The sequence below is a fragment of the Loxodonta africana genome, chromosome 5 (genome assembly GCF_030014295.1).
Source record: "Loxodonta africana isolate mLoxAfr1 chromosome 5, mLoxAfr1.hap2, whole genome shotgun sequence".
NCBI lineage: Eukaryota > Metazoa > Chordata > Mammalia > Proboscidea > Elephantidae > Loxodonta > Loxodonta africana.
The window spans coordinates 66132053-66156286 of record NC_087346.1 but is presented as its reverse complement, the minus strand read 5'-3'; the positions used below and the strand labels follow the sequence as shown (position 1 = coordinate 66156286).

The window sequence follows — 24234 nt, the reverse complement described above, 5'->3', positions numbered from 1 at the left end:
AGCCAATGAGACTCAAAAGTCTTCCGTTCTCTTCATTACAAACAGGATGTACACAGTGTTTTGTGAGCTTTCTCAGTGATGATTATTTTATCATTATCCAATTTTATTTTTCAACAAATATTTATCAAGTATGTGCTCTGGATAGAATTCAGGCTTTGTGACTTAAGATATACATGACCTTAGGCAATTTGCTTAATTAGCCTTGCTATGTCTCAGATGCCTTACTTATAAGGGGTTAATAATAGCACTTGGTGTCATGGGATTGTTGTAAAGTGCTTAGAATAATACCCAAAGTATAGTAACCAGCCAGTAAATACTATTACTGCTGTATATCAAGTGCTGTCCTAAGTCCAGGGATAGTGGAGATAGAGTGGCGAACAAGACAGTCGAAGTCTCTGCCCTCGTGGAGTTTACAATCCAGTACTTTATAATTGTAAAGACAAAGACATATTTCTAGTTCCCATGAGTAGTATTAGCTTCCTTAACTTCCCTTTTTTCTGCATCACATTTTACTTGTAATATTAATCTCTGATTCCTCCCTTTCCACATATCCACTTAATTGCCAAATCTCTCAAGCCCACTTCCCAGCTCCTTCCGTTCTTGTTTTTTCCTCTTCAGTCTTACGGCCAGGGCTATGGTCCTCATTTCCTCTTTTTTTTTTACTTGTTTAATAATCTTTTTTTGACCTTTGTAATAGTGAAGAGACAGACAAAATCAATAGTAATAATAACACAGGGAATATATGCAATGACAGTAGATCTGTACAGAATATTAAGAGAACACAGAAGGGGGACACATATCTACATTTCAAGTCTCAGCGTAACTTCTTGCTGCTTTGTTTCCTCTGATTCCTCTACAATCACAAGTAATCTTTTCTTGTCTCCTTGAATTTCCTTAGTACAAATTGATTACTTCCAATTTGTTTAATACATAGATGCATATGTATGTATTCATATATCTCGCCTGTTAGACTTCTAATTCTGGGAAAGGCAATGGAAATTAAAGCACTGTTATTTCAGCCAGGCAGGGGTGTCAAAGAGGACATTTAGAAATGTCTGGAGACATTTTTAGCTGTCACAACTGTGGGAGCAGAGAGTGCTACAGGCATCTAGTAGGAGAGGCCAGAGATCCTGGCTCTACCACTTAACTAGCTATATGACCTTGGGCAAGTTACTTTACCCCCTCTGTAGAACTGAATGTATATAATGTAATCTTGCCACACAGTGTTATGTATCTGTTAGGTATTCATATTCTCATATATATAGTAATATATGTTAATATGTAATAGCTTTATTATTGAATCCAGGATGGGATATATGTATCTCACCACAATGTCTAGCTTAGTGACTTAGAAAAAAATGTTGAATGAGTAGTGAACTAGATCTTCTATAAATCTTCTATAAATGCATATCTTTTAGAACCAGCTGTTCTATCTTTTCACAGAACTTTATGTGCATGAATCATCATTGTCAAATGTGCCCTCCTCCACCTGGAACTGCCCTGGCCTGCTATACTAAGGGAGGGAAACAGATAAAATCTCTGTGCTCGCCATCAGATACAGATAGGTATTGAGCGCCTTGGTACAAATAGAGCCCAAGCAGAGATCACAAAACCAGAAATTTCCCAGGAAACTAAATAAATAATCAGTAAAAGCAGATCAAAAACATTTTTTTTTTTTTTTTAATTTCTGCTGTCTGATTTCTTTTAGGTGCTGAGCTTGCTGATATCTTTTGTAGAAGTCCAGTTCGCTGGACTATGTGAGCCATTGTATTTTCTTTTTGTTCATTAAGTAAAAAGAGGAGGAAAATACAAAGACCAAATACTTGCTGTCTTTGGATAATTCTTTGTGTGCCTGATCTTCCTCTTTTCTACACAGTGTCTGTAACCTATCTACTGCTATTTGTCAACCAGATGAACTAAATGCTCCCAGTGCTGTATCATTGTTACTGGATTAGTATAATTACACTGTGGTGTCATTGACCTTCTTTATGCATTGTCTTTTCTCACTGCAGCAACGGTAGAAGCTCTTTTAGCTTATGAATAATGTGTATGGAAGTATTTTGCACTTTTACTATAGAAGTTTTTTGGAATAAATGTAAAAGCAGAATGTTTTCTTTTTATTCTGTAAGAAATATTTCTCTAATACTAAGCCCCAAATGATATTATTATAAATAATTTAACAAATTTTTAAATGATTTAAAAATATTACAAAAATTTCAGACCCATAAAGCATCACTGCAATGATATGGCAAATTTTCTCCTTTGCATTTTTATTTCTATATATATTTCTATATATGTATTTTTCTTATTTATTTAGCATTGTCGTAATCAGCAAGTATACAATTTTATAACCTAGTTGTAAGAATTGTTTTATTAATTTTATATATGCAAGTATAAAAATTAAAAGAATAAGTCATATGATGTGTTCAGAAGTAAATATAATAAAGAATCTTAAAGCACTGGCTAATATTGTGAAGAATTACAAATCAATATCAATATATTAACAGAAATATAAATATTCTTGATTATGTATTATTCCCTTGTGCATAATCTCTTAAAAATGTTTTTCTTATATGAAGCTATTTGAAAAGGTTTTCACATATGAGGCTCTTTGAAAATAATTCTAAAGGAAATATACAAATAAATATGATATAAACAGTCAGCAGTATGCTGTCTTGATCTTTCTGCACATTTACCTGAATTCGGCAGACGAGTATTAAATATCAACTATATACAAATATAAAGCCAAAGTTCTGTGTTAACTGCTAACAGGAAGTTGTGTAAACAAGTCTCTTTCCCTCAAGGAACCTACACTTTAGCGGGGAATTCAGACAAAGGACACATCTAACTACAGGCATACCTCAGAGATATTGCGGGCTCAGTTCCAGACCACCACATGAAAGCAAATATCACAATAAAACAAGTCACATGAATTTTTTTATTTCCCAGTGCATATAAAAGTTGCATTCATACTATACCGTAGCCTATTAAGTGTGCAGTAGCATTATGTCTGAAAAAAACAATGTACATACCTTAAAAAAAAAAATATTGCTAAAAAAGTGGTAACCATCATCTGAGCCTTCAGCAAGTCATAATTCTTTTTGCTGGGTGACGGTGGAGCCTCAGTGTTGATGACTGCTGACTGATCAGAAAGGTGGTTGCTGAAGGTTGGGGTGGCTGTTGCAGATTTCTTAAAATAAGATAACAACCAAGTTTGCCGCATCAGTTGACTCTTCCCTTTCACAAAAGAATTCTCTGTAGTGTGCTATGCTGTTTGATAGCATTTTACCCACAGGACACCATCTTTCAAAATTGGAGTCAGTCCTCTCAAACCCTGTAACTGCCTTATCAACTAAGTTTATGTAATATTCTAAATCCATTTTTGTCATTTCAACAATGTTCACAGCATCTTCACCAGGAGTAGATTCCATCTTAAGAAACCACTTTCTTTGCTCATCCGTAAGAAACAACTCCTCATCCATTCAAGTTTTATCATGAGATTGCAGCAATTCAGTCACATCTTCGGGCTCCACTTCTAATTTTAGCTCTCTTGCTATTTCCACCACATCTGCAGTTACTTCCTTCACTGAAGTCTTGAACCCCTCAAAGTCATCCATGAGAGTTGGAATCAACTTCTTCCAAACTCCTGTTAATGTTGATGTTTTCACCTCCTCCCATGAATCAAGAATGTTCCTAATGGCATCTAGAATGGTGACTCCTTTCCAGAAGGTTTTTAATGCCCTTTGCCCAGATCCATCAGAAGAATCACTATCTATGGCAGCTATAGCCTTATGAAATGTATTTCTTAAATAATGAGACTTGAAAGTCAAAATCATTCCTTGATCCATGGGCTACAGAATGGATGTTGTGTCAGTAGGCATGAAAACAACATCAGTCTCCTTATATATCTTCATCAGAGTTCTTGGGTGATCAGGTGTATTGTCACTGAGCAGTAATATTTTGAAAGGAATCTTTTTTTCTGATAAGTAGGTCTCAAGAGGGAGCTCAAGTTATTCAGTAAACCATGTTGTAAACACACGTGCTGTCATCCAGGCTTTGTTGTTCCATTTATATATAGAGCACAGGCAGAGTAGATTTAGCGTAATTCTTAAAGGCTCTCGGATTTTCGGAATGGTAACTGAGCATTGGTTTCAACTTAAAGTCTCCAGCTGCCTTAGCCCCTAACAAAAGAGTCAGCCTGTCCTTTGAAGCTTTGAAGCCAGGCATTGACTTCTCTCTAGCTTAGAAAGTCCTAGATGGCATCTTCTTTCAAAATAAGACTGTTTTGTCTACATTGAAAAATCTGTTTTTTAGTGTAGCCACCTTCATCAGTTCTCTCCTGGATAACTTGCTGGAGCTTCTACATCAGCCCTTGGCTGCTTCACCTTGCACTTTTATGTTATAGAGGCAGCTTCTTTCCTTAAACCTCATGAACCAACCTCTGCTAGCTTCAAGCTTTTCTTCTGCACCTTCCTTACCTCTCAGCCTGCATAGAATTGAAGAGACTTAAGGCCTTGCTCTGGATTAGAGTTTGGCTTAAGGGAATGTTGTGGCTGGTTTGATCTATCCAGACCACTAAAACGTTCTCCATATCAGCACTAAGGCCGTTTCTCTTTCTTATCGTTCATGTGTTCACTGGAGTAGAAATTTTAATTTCCTTCAAGGACTTTTCCTTTGTGTTCACGATTTGGCTAATCGATGCAAGAAGCCTAGCTTTTGGCCTGTCTTGGCTTTTGACCTGCTTTCTTCACTAAGCTTAATCATTTCTAGCTTTTGATTTAAAGTGAGAGACATGAGACTCTTTCTTCACTTCAACACTTACAGGCCATTGTAGGGTTATTAATTGGCCTAATTTCAATATTGTTGTGTCTCTGGGAATGGGGAGGCCTGAGGAGAGGGAGAGAGATGAGGGTACAGCCAGTTGGTGGAGCAATCAGAACGCACACAACATTTATTGGTAAAGTTCGCTGTCTTATGTGGGCACCATTCGTGGCGCCTCAAAACAATTACAATAGTAACATGAAAGATCACTGATCACAGATTACCATAACGGATATAATAATAATGGAAAAAATTTGAAATATTGTGAAAATCACCAAAATGTGACACAGACACAAAGTGAGCCCATGCTGATGGAAAAATGGCACTGATAGACTTACTCGATGCTGGATTGTTACAAACCTTCAATTTGTAAAAAATGCAGTATCTGTGAAGTGCAATAAAACAAAGCATAATAAAATAAGGTAGGTCTGTATGTTACAAGTTAATATTAGTTAACTGCTTCATTAGTGATGTAAATGAAGTGTAGCAGTATTATGTAAGAGAACGATTTTCTCTGTATGAGAAGATTTGTATGGCATGTATAATTTATTTAGTCTGTTAATACTGGGTGGTACTTCTTTTTTTCTTTTTAGCTTCAACAGAGAGAAATTTATTCTCTCACAGTCTTGGAGGCTAGAAGTCCAAATTCAGAGCATCAGCTACAATGGGTAGGACTTTTATTGACAGAGATGAAGAAAGAATATTCTTGGTAGAAAGAACAGCTCGAAAAAAGTTGGGAAAGAGAAGAAAATAGTTTGCCAACAGAGAATTATCTAGTAGAGCTGAAGTATTTAGGTTCTGATAGGGCAAAGAGAGATAACAGAAGGAAAAACTTTAAAAAATGCTCTGGAAATGGAGATGGAGGCAGGTCAGAGTGAGCCTTGAATATCATTATAAAGAATTTGAAAATTTTTTAATTGGGAGCCATGAGCATATTTGAGAAGAGAAATAACTCTTCTAACGTGTAATATAAGAAGGTAGTTTAAGAGGCAGTGTAAGGGGTGGATAAAGAACTGTGAAATTATAAAGGGGAGCACCCAGATTTATTTATATATGTCACCAAAAAAGTAAGTTATTTGTACTTTAGATGAAGGTTTAGAGAACAAACTAGTTTCTCATTAAACAGCACACATACTGTTTTATGACATTGGTTAACAACCCCACAACATGTCAGCACTCTCAGTTCTCCACCTTGGGTTCCCTATTACCGCTTTCCTGTCCCCTCCTGCCTTCTAGTCCTTGCCCCAGGGCTGGTGTGCCCTTTTAGTCTAGTTTTGTTTTATGGGCCTGTCCACTCTTTGGCTGAAGGGTGAACCTCAGCAGTGACTTCATTACTGAACTGAAAGGGTGTCTGACGGCCATATACTCTTAGGGTTTCTCCAGTCTTAGTCAGGCCAGCAAGTCTGGTCTTTCTTTTTGAGTTAGAATTTTGTTCTACATTTTAAGCTTAATTGATAGCTAAAAATATAGATCTCATATTCCGTGGAGCTATCAGAGGTAAAGGTGTAAATTTAAAAGTCATTCACAGAGAGAGGCTAGAAAAGTTTTAGAAAACGTATCACTCAATAAGAATATAAAATATTATTTTATAAAGAGCAGGAAAGATGGACGAATGGAAACCGAGGACCTAGGGAGGAAGTGGGTAGAGTGCTGTCGCATTGAGGGAATTACAACTAATGTCACAAAAACAAAATGTGTAGAAATTGTTTAATGGTAAACAAATTTCCTTTGTAAACTTTTACCCAAACCACAATAAAATGTTCAAAAAATGAAACAATAAAATAAGGAGAAGAGAATATTTGTGATTCCTTATCATTGAGTATTGAATGGAGAACGAAAACCTGGTAGTTAAGGCTGAATAAATTATGAAGAAGATAAGGTGATTAATTACCGGGAGAACATATCAAAGAGTTTCAGTGAGTGGGTAGTCACAAGTGCTGAAATACTATAGAGAATAGCAGTTGGACAAAAACTGAGAGGAAATTATTGTTTAAGTGGTCATAGAGTGATAGAGCTTAAAGATTTTGAATACCATTTTATCTTAAGCGCCTACAGATTTTGAGTAACATAATTAACATGTTTGACCTAATAGATACACGTAGACCTCTGTTTCTAACACAGAGTACACATTCTTTTCAAACCTACATGGAAGATTGAAAAAAAAAAAGCAAGCAAGCTAGTTAGCTGGCTACAGAAGAAGGCTAAATACAATTGCTGTCAGACAAACCAAGTTCACTAATTACAATGTCATAAAATTAGAAAATAAAGTGGATGACAGAGTACTTACTGCATCATAACACTGTATTTCCAGTTGCCATTAGTTGATTCTGACTCCTGGCGACCCCATGTGTGTCAGAGCAGAACTATTCTCCATAGGGTTTTCAATGGCTGATTTATTTGGAAGTAGATCGCTAAGCTTTTCTTCCAAGGCACCTCTGGGTGGACTCAATCCCCCAACCTTTCGATCAGCAGCCAAGTGGTTAACTGCTTACACCGCCCAGTGATTCCAACACTTTACTTAAGGACTATATAAATGGAAGAAAATGCACACAACTATTAACACTGGACATTTCTAAGTGTTGGATCTATGAATGACTACTTTTTCCCTACTTTCTATATTTAAGTCAGACTAGGAAGAAGGACCTGGTGGTCTACTTCTGAAAAAAAATTAGCCAGTGAAAACCTTATGAATAGCTGCAGAACATTGTCTGATATAGTGCTGGAAGATGAGCCTGTCAGGTTGGAAGGCCCTCAAAAGATGACTGGGGAAGAGCTGCCTCCTCAAAGTAGAGTTGGCCTTAATCACGTGGATGGAGTCAAGCTTTCAGGACCTTCATTTGCTGATGTGCCACTATTCAAAATAAAAAACAGCTGCAAACATCCATTAATATTAGGAATATGGAATGTACAAAGTATGAATCTAGGAAATTGGGAATCATGAAAAATGAAATGGAATGCAAAAGATTGCTGTCATAGGCATTACTGAGCTGAAATGGACTGGTACTGGCCATTTTGAATCAATCATATAGTCTACTATGCAGGGAATATCCTTGGAGAAGGACATCATGCTTTCTAAAGTAGATGATCAGCAAAGAAGAGTAAGACCCTCAAGGAGATGAATTGTCACATTGGCTGCAACAGTGGGCTCAAGCATAATAACAATTGTGGGAATGACTCAGGACTGGACAGTGTTTTGCCCTGTTATACATAGGGTCGCTATGAGTCGGAACCAACACAATGGCACCTAACAACAGCATATTAAAAAAAAAAAAAAAAAGCTCAATAAAAGATTATACTGACTGCAATTAGAGACAATTTTTTTTAAGTCTTTATTCATAACTTTGACAGTATGAACTAGATTGATGTTTCAAATCAGTCTTAACATTTTAGATCATTTGTTAAAAGATTAGGTAGGTATACAAAAGTGTGCGTGTACTGAAGTTTAAACCAGAATTAATGTTGCAAGGAAATATGTTGGAGCGGTTTTTATTTGGATGATATGAAAGTATATAAGTAGAGTCAAATGACTGTTTTATCCCATAGATTATTCCAAGCGGGATGTATCTCATAATTTTTCTTTCCAAATCAGGAAAATAATTTACTTGGATTTCAGTATATAGTTTAATATACATAATATACTCGTAATTCTTTCTTTTTTTAATACTTTATTTGTTGTTGTTGAGAATATACACAGCCAAACAGACATCAATTCAGCGGTTTCTACATGTACAATTTAGTGATATTGATTACTTTCTTTAAGTTGTGCAACCATCCTCATTCTCCTTTTCTGAATTTGTTCCCCCATTAACATAAACTCAATGCCCCCTAAATTACGTAGCTAATCATTCGAGTTGCTGTTGTCACTTTGATCCCTTATAGATATATATAGAGTATAATGGTCAAGGCAGAAATTCTTTAATAGTTAAGCTAAACAACTGTTTGGTTTTAACAAGACTTCAGGTGATATTTTTGGTTTAAGGATTATCTCAAGGCAGTAGTTTCAGGGGTTCACACAGCCTCTGTGGCTCTAGAAAATCTGGATTCCATGAGAATTTGAAATTCTGTTTTGCATTTTTTCCCTTTTGGTCAGAATTCTTCCATAGAATCTTTGATCAGAATGTTGAATAATGGTAGCTGGACACCATCCAGTTCTTCTGGTCTCATGGCAAAGGATGTAGTTGCTTGTGGAGGCAGTTAGCCACACATCCATTTTCTCCTCCTGTTCCTGACTGTCCCTCTTCCTCTGTTGATCCACAAAAATAGAGACCAATTGTTGTGCCTTGGATGGCCACTTGCAGGCTTTTAAGACCCCAGGTGCTATGCAGTGAACTAGGAGGTAGAACAGAAGCGCTAGACACATTATTAAGCCAATTAACTGGGATGCCCCATGAAGCCATGACCCAAACTTCTTAACCAAGGAACCAAATCCCATGATGTATCTGGGTGTACATAAGCAGCCTCAGTAGCTACTTTTTTTTTTTTTTGGCAAATACTGATTGTTTTTTTAAAAGCAATTTGAAACATTCACAAATTTAGATAGCATTAATGCACCTAGAAAATCAAACCTTATCAAAAATCATGTAATTCACATGCACGTTTATCAGCAACTGTATGTTTTATACTGAGAACCCTGAACTTGCTACTGAGTCAAGATGTAATTTTCTACGAAGTTGTAGTAAGTCTTTGAGTTCCTTATCAGACATTGCACTGCAGGCATGAAAGTGATAATGGACAGGAAACGACACTGTGTCAAGTATTTTATGTATTTTATTTTAATGACATTTAATCTTCACAATGGTGCCCAAAAGAAGACTACAATATATTAGTTTTATAGAAGTGGAAACTGAAACGAAAGTGGTTAAATATGTTGCGTAGTTTAACGTAGTTTATAGACACCTAGTTCAGAAAGTATACCCATGCAGTTTCCATTACTATTAGTTTTTAGCAACATGTTTGTTTCATGTAATGTTTTCCATAACCCATCTTTCTTCCTGACCAAATATTTTAGTTTTAATAGGAATATTTTAATATTAATTAAAAGATTCTAAATGATCAAAAGACAAACTGTTCGCTGGAAAAAAACAGCCCTTAAATATATGAAAAGTACTGAACTCCATCCATTCACAGTAAAGGAAATGTTAATCAAAACTGCAGTGATATATCTCACTTTGTAGATTGGCAAAAATTCAAACACCTCATAACATATTCTTTGGACAAGGTGGTAGAAAAAAAACCTTTGTGTGTTACTGGTAGAAGTGTACAATGATACAACTTCTATATAAGAGAATAACGAAAATATGTATTAAAACTACAGATGTTTTACCCTTTCACTCATAATCCCAGAGAATCAGTCCAAAAAAATGCCTACATGTACGAGATGACATGTCACAAGGGTGTTTGTTGAAACATTATTTATAATAGCAAAGGTTTGGAAACAACCTGACTGTCCATTAATAACAGATTGGTTAAACAGTGCTACAGCCACACGATGGAATTCTGTGCGGCAGTAAAAAGATGAGAATATCACCAAGCGTTGCTATGGAAACATCTCTATTGTTAAGTTAAAAATTCAAGGTGCTGAATAATTTTTAAAGTTTCCTACTTTTTGAAAGTAAGAATACAAATTCATATTTGTTTGAATTTGCATAAAGAACCTTTAGAATAAATAAAAACTAATAACAATGATTACCCATACAGGATAGGCTTGGGATTCGGATGGGAGGAGGCAAGGATAGGAAGAAAAAGTCTCTTCTAAAAATTTTCAGCCTTATTTTCTGTTTTAAGTTCTCACATGCTTTTATGCATACTATAAAATGATTTTCTCAAGTTGTGTGTTATCCTTTCTTTGGAACAAAAAGTTATGAACATACAGTACTTGCTAAATTTTTAAAAATTTTACCGTCAAATGATACCGTTTTAAAAATTATATTCCTAGATCCATATTTATTCTCTTGGAATGACATTGTATTGGGGGGCTGATCATGAAGTACCTCAGAGCCAAGTAAGTCAGTTTTTTACATTTGTTACAATTTTTACATTTGTATGACTTTATACTTTTTATAGTGCTCTTCCATGTATTTATGTATGTCCTACAGCATGCTGTCAAGTACACCAGTATCTCTGTGCTGGTTGTTCACATTAGTAATGCCATACTTTCAGAATGAAGTAATAATAAAATGCTGAAGAAATTATTTTTGAAATATTCTTAGAATTACAATAACTACTCATGTTTGAACAATTCAGCCTGTGAGATGTAGCTGTCCCTTTAAAAATTATAGCAAGGGAAATGGGAGTGTAGTTTATTTCTTCTAATACAGTGATTGATAAAAGGGGTTATAAATGTCTTTGATAAGTCATTCTGGTACTGAATGAGATACCTTTTTTGGTACAAAAATGTTAGGAATAGTTTCTCTATGTCACTGAGTACTGTATAAAAGAACTTCACCACTTTTGTCTCTTATCACTTCAAAAATCGTACTTCGCGCAACAGCAGGTACAGATATTAAATTGACACTTGATGAAGTCTCAGGCTCTGATGACCATTGAGCTGCTTCTAGTCTTTGTCAAGTTTGTTGCGTTTAATTTTCTAAAATAATCCTCATTCCTAAAAATCTGATATAAGCAGTAGAAAGTAATAACTGGAAATCAAAAAATACGTATATTAAAGCAAATGTATAGCATAGAATTAGGCTTTATTTGACATTTAGAATCAAAAACTAAAATAATTAGGTGTGTGTTTTTTATTAAATCTGAGAAGTAACAAGCATCTGAGATGTTTATTCTAAAATTCTAAGATCTATGAAAGATGAATGATACTCTCAAACCTGTTTTGGTCTCACTTTACAGCAGAAAAAATGCTGCGTATTTCTTTTTCTCCCCTCTTTCAATTCTGTAAATATAGAGGAGAAAGTTAAATTATTATTGGAAATAATGGTGTCAAATATATTATGCAGCCTAACTACATGTAAAATGTGATCACAGCCTATGATTAACACTTTATACTTTCTTCTGATAACTGGAAAGAAAGCCAATATAAATAATATTTAAATTGAAAGAGAAACATATTTACTTGTATTTTGAGATCAGAAATTATAATCATTTTGGAAGTACCTAATATTAATTAAAAACTATTTATTAAGCACTTGTCTTATGCCAGACACTGTACTAAAAAAAAAAATAGGAATATAATGGCCCGTGCCTGTGAAGTCATTGGAGGATGCAGCAACTAAATAGCTAATTACGACACAATGCAATAAATATATTTCTTTATCATACCAAAAAAGCAGTTTTTCTGTAATACTTCCCATAATGGGTAACCATCTGCTGCTAATATATATATATTGACCATGGAAAGGTAAAATATATATGCAACTAGATGAAGAATTCATTTCTTGCAAAAGTTTGAAGTGTTATTTATTGTGATTCCTGGAAAGGCCTGTCTCATGTTAGATAAAAAGATTTACTCACATTTATCACCATGACTTTTCCTTTCTTTATATTCAGCCTATCAAGCTTGGAGATCATCTCAACAGCATATTGCTTGGAATGTGTGAGGATGTTATCTACGCTCGGGTTTCTGTTCGGACTGTCCTGGATGCTTGCAGTGCTCACATTAGGAATAGCAATTGTGCACCTTCATTTTCTTATGTGAAGCAGTTGGTGAAACTGGTTCTGGGAAATCTATCTGGGGTAAGATACAGTTCTAATTGGTAAATACAGCTATATCTTAAAATTTAGGTAGCATATCACAAAATTTTCTTTAAAGACACTGTGTCTATAAGTAGCATTTTATCAGTGAAAAGGAGTTTGAATTTCGTGTTCTAATGTTAATTGTTTACTTGAAATAGTACTTAAAAATTAGAAGCCCATCATAATAACTTAATTTCCTAGATCTTTTGAATGTTAGTCCTTTTCAGAATTTTATTCCTGGAAATATCATAGAATCATGGCATGTTAGAGCTGGAAATGTCTGCTCTTGTCTCCTTTCTTACATCTTTTACTTCTTATTAAAAAATATTTAAATATACTTTCTGTTACTTTATACCTTTCTCGCATTCACTCATCTGTCTGGATCCCTTAGTGCTCCCCCAACCCTGCCCACTTTCTCTGAGCACTGGCATCTGTTATATAGGGATACATGTTTGAATCCCTTCTAGATTGCCTAAGACTTGAATTCTTATATATTTTCTCTTGTCTTAGATACAAAGAACCCCAGGAATAACAACCTCTGTATCTAATAGTTCTAGCTCTGCTCTGCATTTCTTAAGCTATATTCTATCCTATTCACCCTAGTTTGGATACTCTTTGTTTTTTGATATCTGATCTGGATCTAAACTGCCCTTATTCTTTAGGGTTATGGTCCCTGTATGGTTTTCCCTCTCTTTTTTTTTGTGAGCTACAAATTTGCCACTGTTGAACAGTATTCTTGCAGGCTTCCTCTTAATTCCTTATCCCTAGGGGTTTAGTCCCGCTGTTTTAACTAGGATGTTTTATGGCGCACAGTAGTATAGCAGTGTAGTAGTATAGCAGTTGTATAGCAACTCTATGTGCTTTGCCAGGTGATAAGAAACAGACCTCAGAGATCTTCTAGACAAATGATTTGTAGACCACACACCATCGAGCCTTTGAGATTTAGTAGTGGAGAGGGAATGTGGGTAGTATAAAAACAAAAAGAAACCAAGCTCAGTGCCGTCAAGTTGATTCCAAGTCATAGCGACCCTATAGGTCAAAGTAGAACTACCCCATAGAGTTTCCAAGGAGCACCTTAGCAGCCGTAGCACTTAACCACTATGCCACCAGGGTTTCCGTGGGTAGTATAGGCAGAATCAGTCGGGTTCTTGACTGCCCATTTCCCTTTCTTAACCAGAGCAACTCTGATTTTATTTGATTAATTTGTTTATATTTCTGCATGTGATTTTTTTTAACAAAGGTAATGCTGCTAAAAAATTTATGAAAATCCTCTCTACTGACCAAAGTTTCCCAGATACTTTCCAATACATTTTTGTTAAAAAAAAATTCCTCTATGATCAAATAAGCTTGAGGAAAAACAACTTAAAATGAAACATATTTTCAACTGCAGGACTTGTCGGAGCCTTTAAAACACTAGCTGAAGTTACTAATCTTCAAACGGAATAGATACGTAGATGGCACATTCCCAAATTTATTAACCCCCAGAGGTCTTTTTCACAGTTGTCCTAACACTGATGCTCCACAGAACTCCCTTTGGGAAATGTTCATGTATGCTAACCTCTTCACTTTATAGGTGAGGAAATTGAGACCCAAACAACTTGTAGGATTTAAATTTCCTACTAGTTTATCTAGGGACCTTTCAACTACACCATACCTCCTCTAAAACATCTGTGCTGTTTGCTGATTCTATCCCAAGAGTAAAAGTACTGGAAGTATTTTTTCATTTGTCTGTGAAGAAATTCTATTATCCATCTAGTAATTGCCTATGCTAAATAAATTACCTCTGTCCCTTTAAGGTCTAGCATTTAGTTCACTTTATTACAACACATATTTACTGATCACCTACTGACATTTGCTTAATTATAAAATGCAAATACGGCCATTGAAAGTAATAGCAAAACTTTTAAAAACTATGCGAGTTTGAGGGGAAAGGATACAAATTTTGACTTTGTTGAAAAAGCTTTTTGAACTAGGTTTGTAGGCTAGATAGAATGAGTAATCTAGGCCAAGGGAGGCAATCTTAGATAAATGCAGTGAAAGGAGAAAGCAGGGTAAATTTGAGGAATAGTAATCAGTCTGATTTGGGGTGAGTTGTGCTGTGGAGTTGTTTCCCAGGAGAGACTAGCAAGATCAGTTGGTATCAGAATATAGAGAGCCTTCTTTTACACAGACACATTTTTAGTTAAGCATAATATTATAAAATTTTTAGTTAAGTATATTAATGGTTGCAGTGCTCTTCCTAGTCTTCTGGACATTACTGGGCAGAAGTTACTCCAGTAGCTACCATTTTTTACGTGTTTACTTGTGTCAGATATTGTGCAGGCTTATATGCATTGTCACATTTATTCCTGATAACAACCTCAGTTTAAAAGTGATAATTTTATTCCCATTTTAGAGATGATGAAATTAAGGCTTAAAAAGATTGTTGCCCATGGCCTCACCCATGGTAAATAAGAGAGACACAATTGGAACCTGCGTCTTTGACTCCAGAATCCATTCTGTTAGCCAGTATGCTCCTCTGAAGCCATTGCCTTGAGTAACTGAAATAGTATGTCACAGATGTGAAATTCATTCTAAGCGACCATAATTGTTACTCATTTAAAATTAGCATAGAGTAAACGTCAGTAGGTCAGGTTACTTGTCCTGGTTCTTTCACTGATTTAGTGTTTTAACACCTTTAACCTCAATTTTACATACCTGTCAAATAGAAATAATAGTATATGCCATGCACCCATTTTACTGAGCAGTTGTGAAAATACTTATCTCGATGAGCTGCTTGAAGGTCCTTAGAAGGAGTTTCCTTCCTATTTACCCTTTTATCTATAATACCAAAAAACCCAAACCAAATCCATTGCCATCAAGTCAATTCTGACTCCTAGCGACCCTACAGAACAGAGTAGAACTGCCCCATAGGGTTTCCAAGGCTGTAATCTTTATAGAAGCAGACTGCCGCATCTTTCTCCTGTGGAGGAGCTGGTGGGTTTGAATCACTGACCTTTTGGTTAGCAGCCGAGTGCTTCACTGCTGTACCAGCAGGGCTCCTCTTAACTGTACTTCAGGAAGAGTAATAATAATATCTACCACATGAGGTGGTTTTGAGGATTAAATAAAGTATATAAAGCCCTTAAGCTAGTGCTTGGCATATAGTAACTGCTCAATAAGTAACAGCTATTACTAGTAGTAGCTTTAATGCAGGAACTCCCAAAGATTCAGAATGTTTTCTATCTCTTCACTTACAGTATAATGCAATCTGGGCTAATAATTGTTTACTCAATTTCAGTGATAACTGTATTTCAGAAATATTTCCGTTTAAGTCTTCTTTTTTTTTTTATTATAGGTAGGAAGCTTAACGCTAGAGCCTTGAATATACTACCTTAGATTTGGGTTTTTAATACATACTTAAACGACTAAAATGTATGTGTGTATAAAAAAATATCTATGCATGTTCTTGGTGCCAAATATAAGTAATTATATTTTCACCGTTCTCTTTCCTTCTATTTCTCAAAGTCCTTACTCTAATTGTTCATCTGAATAAATCCAGTGTTCTAACTTTTCATCCCATATAATGTGGTGTTTGACCAAATTTAACATGCTTTATTTTCAATAAGTGCCTTTGGTTAAAGTTGTTAAAGTTTAGGACTGTTTAAACATTTGTGTTATAAAGGAGCATTGATTTGAATTTGTCATCCTTCAGTAGGTTCATTTAGTTTAAAGGCTTAGCATTTCTCAAATGTAATTTCGATAACCAAAATCTAGAAAATCGGTTTTGAAAACAAATTTGAACAGAAGATTTTAAATCAGTGTCCTCAATGCGTAGTTAACAATCATGAGAAAGTTTTATTATGCCAAAATTAATGTGGTTTAAAAATTATAATGTAACATGAGGGATGAAAATAGTTATCAGTTGGGGCTGGGAGAAACACTTCAAGTTTACTGTTTTCAAGTGGAACCCATTTTTTAACTACTTGTGGTGGCATGGTGGTTAAGTGCTACGGCTGCTAACCAAAAGTTCAGGAGTTTGAATCCACCAGGTGCTCCTTGGAAACTCTGTGGGGCAGTGCTACTCTGTTCTGTAGCGTCCCTGTGAGTCAGAATCAACTTGACGGCAATGGGTTTGGGGTTTTTTAGTCTGAGTAACTTTGTTCCCTAATTATCAGATTACTTTTTGGTGACTGTTTCTTTCCTTTTAATTTCCTCAAAATGAATTGGCCAAAACTGAGCTACATTAGTGTTATTCAAGGAATATGAATTTACAATGGGACATGGAATCTAACTCTTTACTTAATGCTATCCCCTCCAAAAATGTCTAACTAGTGTTACTCTGTAGATAATGACCATGAAAATAAAAGGGAGATTCTTTTGTCAAACTTGATTTTTGATTACCTGCATACAGACGGATCAGCTTTCCCGTAACAGTGAACAAAAGCCTGATCGAAGCCAGGCTATTCGAGACCGATTGAGAGGAAAAGGATTACCAACAGGTAAGAGTCTATTACTAGAAAATTTCAGGTTTTAACTTTAACTCCACTTTCATTCCACCGTTGCCCTTTGTGAAGTCATACCTACCTGGCTTGGAAATCTGATCATTGTGACAAGTAGAAACTAAGTGAGCTGAGTGGAGGCAGGAGCAGGCAGGAACACGTAATAAATCCACTTAGGTTTAACAGAAAACTATTAACACAGTTAGTCATTTCACTTTCTAGTATTATTACTATATCAGTATCATTTGTTTACTTTATCATAGTTTTTATATTAAAAGTACAACTTAGAATAACCAAGTAAACACATACATATGTCTATGAACATAAACACTACTAAAACAAAACTTTTGGAAAGCAACATTCAATGTGATGCTTTCTATTCTATTTCTTTTTTTAAACCAGTCACAGCCCACTAAATTGATTTTATATAACCAATTTCATGACTTGCAGTTATCAAATACTGCAATAAAAAAAAAAAATTTTTTTTTTTTAGGTTATAATTTTTTGTTCAGTAAATAAAAATTGATAAATAGTGGTTTTGCTCTTTGCTAATAAAGCATTAGATAATTGTGGGGTCCTATGGTAATTTTTTAATTGATTTTTTAAAAGAAATGATTAGAAACTCTTGAAATAAAAGTAGAAAAATGAATTTTTATATGACTATTTTTTAAGTATTAGGTTTCAGGCTTCACTTATAAAGTGAACGTTAGATTTCACTCTTTACCTTTGTTTTATTTCTCATGAAGCAATATTGCAAATTCTGGTAATCTAAATATTAACAAAAATATTTCACAGATGAAGTATTTTATTGTGTTAGATGTTGGGGTTGAGGGGAAGTAAATGCAAAGATTGCTTAAATATATTTTAATAAAACATGTTCTGATTGACATAGCATAATAAAATACATTAAAATTTTAAGGTGTTTATTTTTAATTTAATCAGGTAATCAGCACAGATGTCTTATTTGAAAACTATGAGAAGGTTCTCGTTGTGAAAACTAAATATAGACATTTGATTATCTGAACCAAACATTTTACATAATTCAGAACTCTTATACCTGAGAGGGAAAAATTTGCTCTAAGCAAGTGTACTGCTTATCTTGAGGAGTCTAAGAAGAGCAGTAAAATCGTTTCTAGTGGAATGAATCTATAATGGTGCAGTTAAGAAGTCTGTGTTTTGGTGTTTCCATTTTACTTCCTGTGAGTAAAGACTTTTTCTGGAAATGTAGCTTAGCTTTCATTATAATAAATTTACTTCCAGTTAGATCAGTTTGTTTTCTAATACATATATTATTACTTTATATGTGGGTCAAAAGAACGCAAGGCAGAGACTTTAACTTTTTACAGTGCTTCGATGACAATTTAAAAAATATTTAACCTTTTTCTTCTTATACTATGTTCCCATTATATAGGCACATCTTCTTATAGGTTAAAATCTGTTTTCCGCTAGTTTAAAATTATAGTAGGATTTGAGATATGATATAACAAGAATCATTGAGATGTGATACAGTATTCTTGCTAAGAATGGCAAGAATTTTAATAAACCATTAATTTTTCAGTCAGTCTTCTGTTTTAGAATTGCATAATAGAAAATTATAGATGATGCCAATTGCAAACTGAAAAAAATCTTTTTCACAAATAAACCCATTAAACCCTTTAATAAGTGAAACATTAGATTTGAAAGAGCTGATTTCCATTTCTGTCATTTGTCTTCTCCTAGTTCCTCTCTCTCTCTCTGCTTCCTTATTTCTTCTTTCTGTTCTTTGTCTAACCTCTTTCTGGAGTTCCCTGCTATCATCTCCTACTACCATTAAGTGGCCATGTTATAAAATTGAAGTTTGTTTGCTTGTTTGTTATTTATTGACTGTGTAAATATAATGTTATATCTATTATTAATTTTATTTTTTTTATTGAGCTTCAAGTGAACGTTTACAAAGCAAGTCAGTCTGTCACATATAAGTTTATATACACCTAGCTCCATACTCCCACTTTCTCTCCCCCTAATGAGTCAGCCATTCCAGTCTCTCCTTTTGTGACAATTTTGCCAGTTTCCAACCCTCTCTACCCTCCCATCCCCCCTCCAGACAGGAGATGCCAACACAGTCTCAAGTGTCCACCTGATACAAATAGCTCACTCTTCATCAGCATCTCTCTCCTACCCACTGTCCAGTCCCTCCCATGTCTGATGAGTTTTCTTCAGGAATGGTTCCTGTCCTGGGCCAACAGAAGGTTTGGGAACCATGACCGCCGGGATTCCTCTAGTCTCAGTCAGACCATTAAGTATGGTCTTTTTGTGAGAATTTGGGGTCTGCATCCCACTGATCTCCTGCTCCCTCAGGGGTTCTCTGTTGTGCTCCCTGTCAGGGCAGTCATCGGTTGTGGCCGGGCACCAACTAGTTCTTCTGGTCTCAGGATGATGTAAGTCTCTGGTTCATGTGGCCCTTTCTGTCTCTTGGGCTCATAGTTATCGTGTGACCTTGGTGTTCTTCATTCTCCTTTGATCCAGGTGGGTTGAGACCAATTGATGCATCTTAAATGGCCACTTGTTAGCATTTAAGGCCTCAGACGCCACATTTAAAAGTGGGATGCAGAATGTTTTCATAATAGAATTATTTTGCCAATTGACTTAGAAGTCCCCTTAAACCATGCTCCCCAAACCCCTGCCCTTGCTCCGCTGACCTTTGAAGCATTCAGTTTATCCCGGAAACTTCTTTGCTTTTGGTCCAGTCCAGTTGAGCTGACCTTCCATGTATTGTGTATTGTCCTTCCCTTCATCTAAAGTAGTTCTTATCTACTATCTAATCAGAAAAAAACCCTCTCCCACCCTCCCTCCCTCCCCGCCTCGCAACCACAAAAGTATGTGTGCTTCTCGGATTTTACTATTTGTCAAGATCTTATAATAGTGGTCTTATACAATATTTGTCCTTTTGCCTCTAATTTCGCTCAGCATAATGCCTTCCAGGTTCCTCCATGTTATGAAATGTTTCACAGATTCGTCACTGTTCTTTATCAATGCGTGGTATTCCATTGTGTGAATATACCACAATTTATTTACCCATTCATCCGTTGATGGACACCTTGGTTGCTTCCAGCTTTTTGCTATTGTAAACAGAGCTGCAATAAACATGGGTGTGCATATATCTGTTTGTGTGAAGGCTCTTATTTCTCTAGGGTATATTCCAATGAGTGGGATTTCTAGGTTGTATGGTAGTTCTATTTCTGACTGTTTAAGATAACGCCAGATAGATTCCCAAAGTGGTTGTACCATTTTACATTCCCACCAGCAGTGTATAAGAGTTCCAATCTCTCCGCAGCCTCTCCAACATTTATTATTTTGTGTTTTTTGGATTAATGCCAGCCTTGTTGGAGTGAGATGGAATCTCATCGTAGTTTTAATTTGCATTTCTCTAATGGCTAATGATCGAGAGCATTTTCTCATGTATCTGTTAGCTGCCCGAATATCCTCTTTAGTGAAGTGTGTGTTCATATCCTTTGCCCACTTCTTGATTGGGTTGTTTGTCTTTTTGTGGTTGAGTTTTGACAGAATCATATAGATTTTAGAGATCAGGCCCTGGTTGGAGATGTCATAGCTGAAAATTCTTTCCCAGTCTGTAGGTGGTCTTTTTACTCTTTTGGTGAAGTCTTTAGATGAGCACAGGTGTTTGATTTTTAGGAGCTCCCAGTTATCTGGTTTCCCTTCGTCATTTTTGGTAATGTTTTGTATTCTGTTTATGCCTTGTATTAGGGCTCCTAAGGTTGTCCCTATTTTTTCTTCCATGATCTTTATCGTTTTAGTCTTTATGTTTAGGTCTTTAATCCACTTGGAGTTAGTTTTTGTGCATGGTGTGAGGTATGGGTCCTGTTTCATTTTTTTGCCAATGGATATCCAGTTATGCCAGCACCATTTGTTAAAAAGACTATCTTTTCCCCAATTAACTGACACTGGGCCTTTGTCAAATATCAGCTGCTCATATGAGGATGGATTTATATCTGGTTTCTCAATTCTGTTCCATTGGTCTATGTGCCTGTTGTTGTACCAGTACCAGGCTGTTTTGACTACTGTGGCTGTATAATAGGTTCTGAAATCAGGTAGAGTGAGGCCTCCCACTTTCTTCTTCTTTTTCAGTAGTGCTTTGCTTATCCGGGGCTTCTTTCCCTTCCATATGAAATTGGTGATTTGTTTCTCTATCCCCTTAAAATATGACATTGGAATTTGGATTGGAAGTGCATTGTATGTATAGATGGCTTTTGGTAGAATAGACATTTTTACTATGTTAAGTCTTCCTATCCATGAGCAAGGTATGTTTTTCCACTTAAGTATGTCCTTTTGAATTTCTTGTAGTAGAGCTTTGTAGTTTTCTTTGTATAGGTCTTTTATATCCTTGGTAAGATTTATTCCTAAGTATCTTATCTTCTTGGGGGCTACTGTGAATGGTATTGATTTGGTTATTTCCTCTTCGGTGTTCTTTTTGTTGATGTAGAGGAATCCAAGTGATTTTTGTATGTTTATTTTATAACCTGAGACTCTGCCAAACTCTTCTATTAGTTTCAGTAGTTTTCTGGAGGATTCCTTAGGGTTTTCTGTGTATATAATCATGTCATCTGCAAATAGTGATAACTTTACTTCTTCCTTGCCAATCCGGATACCATTTATTTCTATGTCTAGCCTAATTGCCCTGGCTAGGACTTCAAGTACGATGTTGAATAAGAGCGGTGATAAAGGGCATCCTTGTCTGGTACCCGTTCTCAAGGGAAATGCTTTCAGGTTCTCTCCATTTAGAGTGATATTGGCTGTTGGCTTTGCATAGATGCCCTTTATTATGTTGAGGAATTTTCCTTCAATTCCTATTTTGGTGAGAGTTTTTATCATAAATGGGTGTTGGACTTTGTCAAATGCCTTTTCTGCATCAATTGATAAGATCATGTGGTTTTTGTCTTTTGTTTTATTTATGTGATGGATTACATTAATGGTTTTTCTGATATTAAACCAGCCTTGCATACCTGGTATAAATCCCACTTGATCAGGGTGAATTATTTTTTTGATGTGTTGTTGGATTCTATTGGCTAGAATTTTGTTGAGGATTTTTGCATCTATGTTCATGAGGGATATAGGTCTATAATTTTCTTTTTTTGTAATGTCTTTACCTGGTTTTGGTATCAGGGAGATGGTGGCTTCATAGAATGAGTTGGGTAGTATTCCGTCATTTTCTATGCTTTGGAATACCTTCAGAAGTAGTGGTGTTAACTCTTCTCTGAAAGTTTGGTAGAACTCTGCAGTGAAGCCGTCCGGGCCAGGGCTTTTTTTTGTTGGGAGTTTTTTGATTACCGTTTCAATCTCTTTTTTTGTTATTGGTCTATTTAGTTGTTCTACTTCTGAATGTGTTAGTTGAGGTAGGTAGTGTTTTTCCAGGAATTCATCCATTTCTTCTAGGTTTGCAAATTTGTTAGAGTACAATTTTTTGTAATAATCTGATATGATTCTTTTAATTTCATTTGGTTCTGTTGTGATGTGGTCCTTCTCGTTTCTTATTCGGGTTATTTGTTTCCTTTCCTGTATTTCTGTAGTCAGTCTCGCCAATGCTTTATCAATTTTGTTAATTTTTTTCAAAGAACCAGCTTTTGGCTTTGTTAATTCTTTCTATTGTTTTTCTGTTTTCTAATTCATTTAGTTCAGCTCTAATTTTTATTATTTTTTTTCTTCTGGTGCCTGATGGATTCTTTTGTTGCTCACTTTCTATTTGTTCAAGTTGTAGGGACTGTTCTCTGATTTTGGCTCTTTCTTCTTTTTGTATGTGTGCATTTATCGGTATAAATTGGCCTCTGAGCACTCCTTTTGCTGTGTCCCAGAGGTTTTGATAGGAAGTATTTTCATCCTCGTTGCTTTCTAAGAATTTCCTTATTCCCTCCTTGATGTCTTCTATAACCCAGTCTTTTTTCAGGAGGGTATTGTTCATTTTCCAAGTATTTGATTTCTTTTCCCTAGTTTTACTGTTATTGATCTCTAGTTTTATTGCCTTGTGGTCTGAGAAGATGCTTTGTAATATTTCGATGTTTTGGACTCTGCAAAGGTTTATTTTATGACCTAATATGTGGTCTATTCTAGAGAATGTTCCATGTGCGCTAGAAAAAAAAGTATATTTTGCAGCAGTTGGGTGGAGAGTTCTGTATAAGTCAATGAGGTCAAGTTGGTTGATTGTTGTAATTAGATCTTCCGTGTCTCTATTGAGCTTTTCACTGGATGTCCTGTCCTTCTCCGAAAGTGGTGTGTTGAAGTCTCCTACTATAATTGTGGAGGTGTCTATCTCACTTTTCAATTCTGTTAAAATTTGATTTATGTATCTTGCAGCCCTGTCATTGGGTGCATAAATATTTAATATGGTTATGTCTTCCTGATCAATTGTCCCTTTTATCATTATATAGTGTCCTTCTTTATCCTTTGTGGTGGATTTAAGTCTAAAGTCTATTTTGTCAGAAATTAATATTGCTACTCCTCTTCTTTTTTGCTTATTGTTTGCTTGATATATTTTTTTCCATCCTTTGAGTTTTAGTTTGTTTGTGTCTCTAAGTCTAAGGTGTGTCTCTTGTAGGCAGCATATAGACAGATCGTGTTTCTTTATCCAGCCTGTGACTCTCTGTCTCTTTATTGGTGCATTTAGTCCATTTACATTCAGCGTAATTATAGATAGATAAGTTTTTAGTGCTGTCATTTTGATGCCTTTTTATGTGTGTTGTTGACAACTTCATTTTTCCACATACTTTTTTGTGCTGAGGCGTTTTTCTTAGTAAATTGTGAGATCCTCGTTTTCATAGTGTTTGACTTTATGTTGGTTGAGTCGTTACGTTTTTCTTGGCTTTTATCTTGAGTTATAGAGTTGTTATACCTTTTTGTGGTTACCTTATTATTATTATTTTTACCCCTATTTTTCTAAGTAAAAACCTAACTTGTATTGTTCTATATCGCCTTGTATCACTCTCCATATGGCAGTTCAATGCCTCGTGTATTTAGTCCCTCTTTTTGATTATTGTGATCTTTTACCTATTGACTTCCATGATTCCCTGTTATGTGTATTTTTTTTTTTTGATTAATCTTAATTTGTTTGTTTTTGTGATTTCCCTATTTGAGTTGATATCAGGACGTTCTGTTTTGTGACCTTGTGTTGTGCTGATATCTGATGTTATTGGTTCTCTGACCAAACAATATCTTTTACTATTTCTTGTAGCTTTGGTTTGGTTTTTGCAAATTC

At 35.4% G+C, this 24234-nt stretch overlaps 1 protein-coding gene across 11 annotated transcripts in view; it reads left to right on the top strand.

Annotated features, from left to right (window-relative positions):
* PTPN13 (protein tyrosine phosphatase non-receptor type 13) overlaps positions 1–24234 on the top strand; it is a 278545-nt gene that overhangs the window by 120394 nt on the left and 133917 nt on the right. For all 11 annotated transcript variants that reach the window (XM_064285603.1, XM_064285600.1, XM_064285598.1 and 8 more), the window contains 3 exons: positions 10757–10822; positions 12325–12510; positions 16904–16991. In XM_064285603.1, the coding sequence (XP_064141673.1) occupies positions 10757–10822; positions 12325–12510; positions 16904–16991 (340 nt within the window). The remainder of the gene's footprint in view (positions 1–10756; positions 10823–12324; positions 12511–16903; positions 16992–24234) is intronic.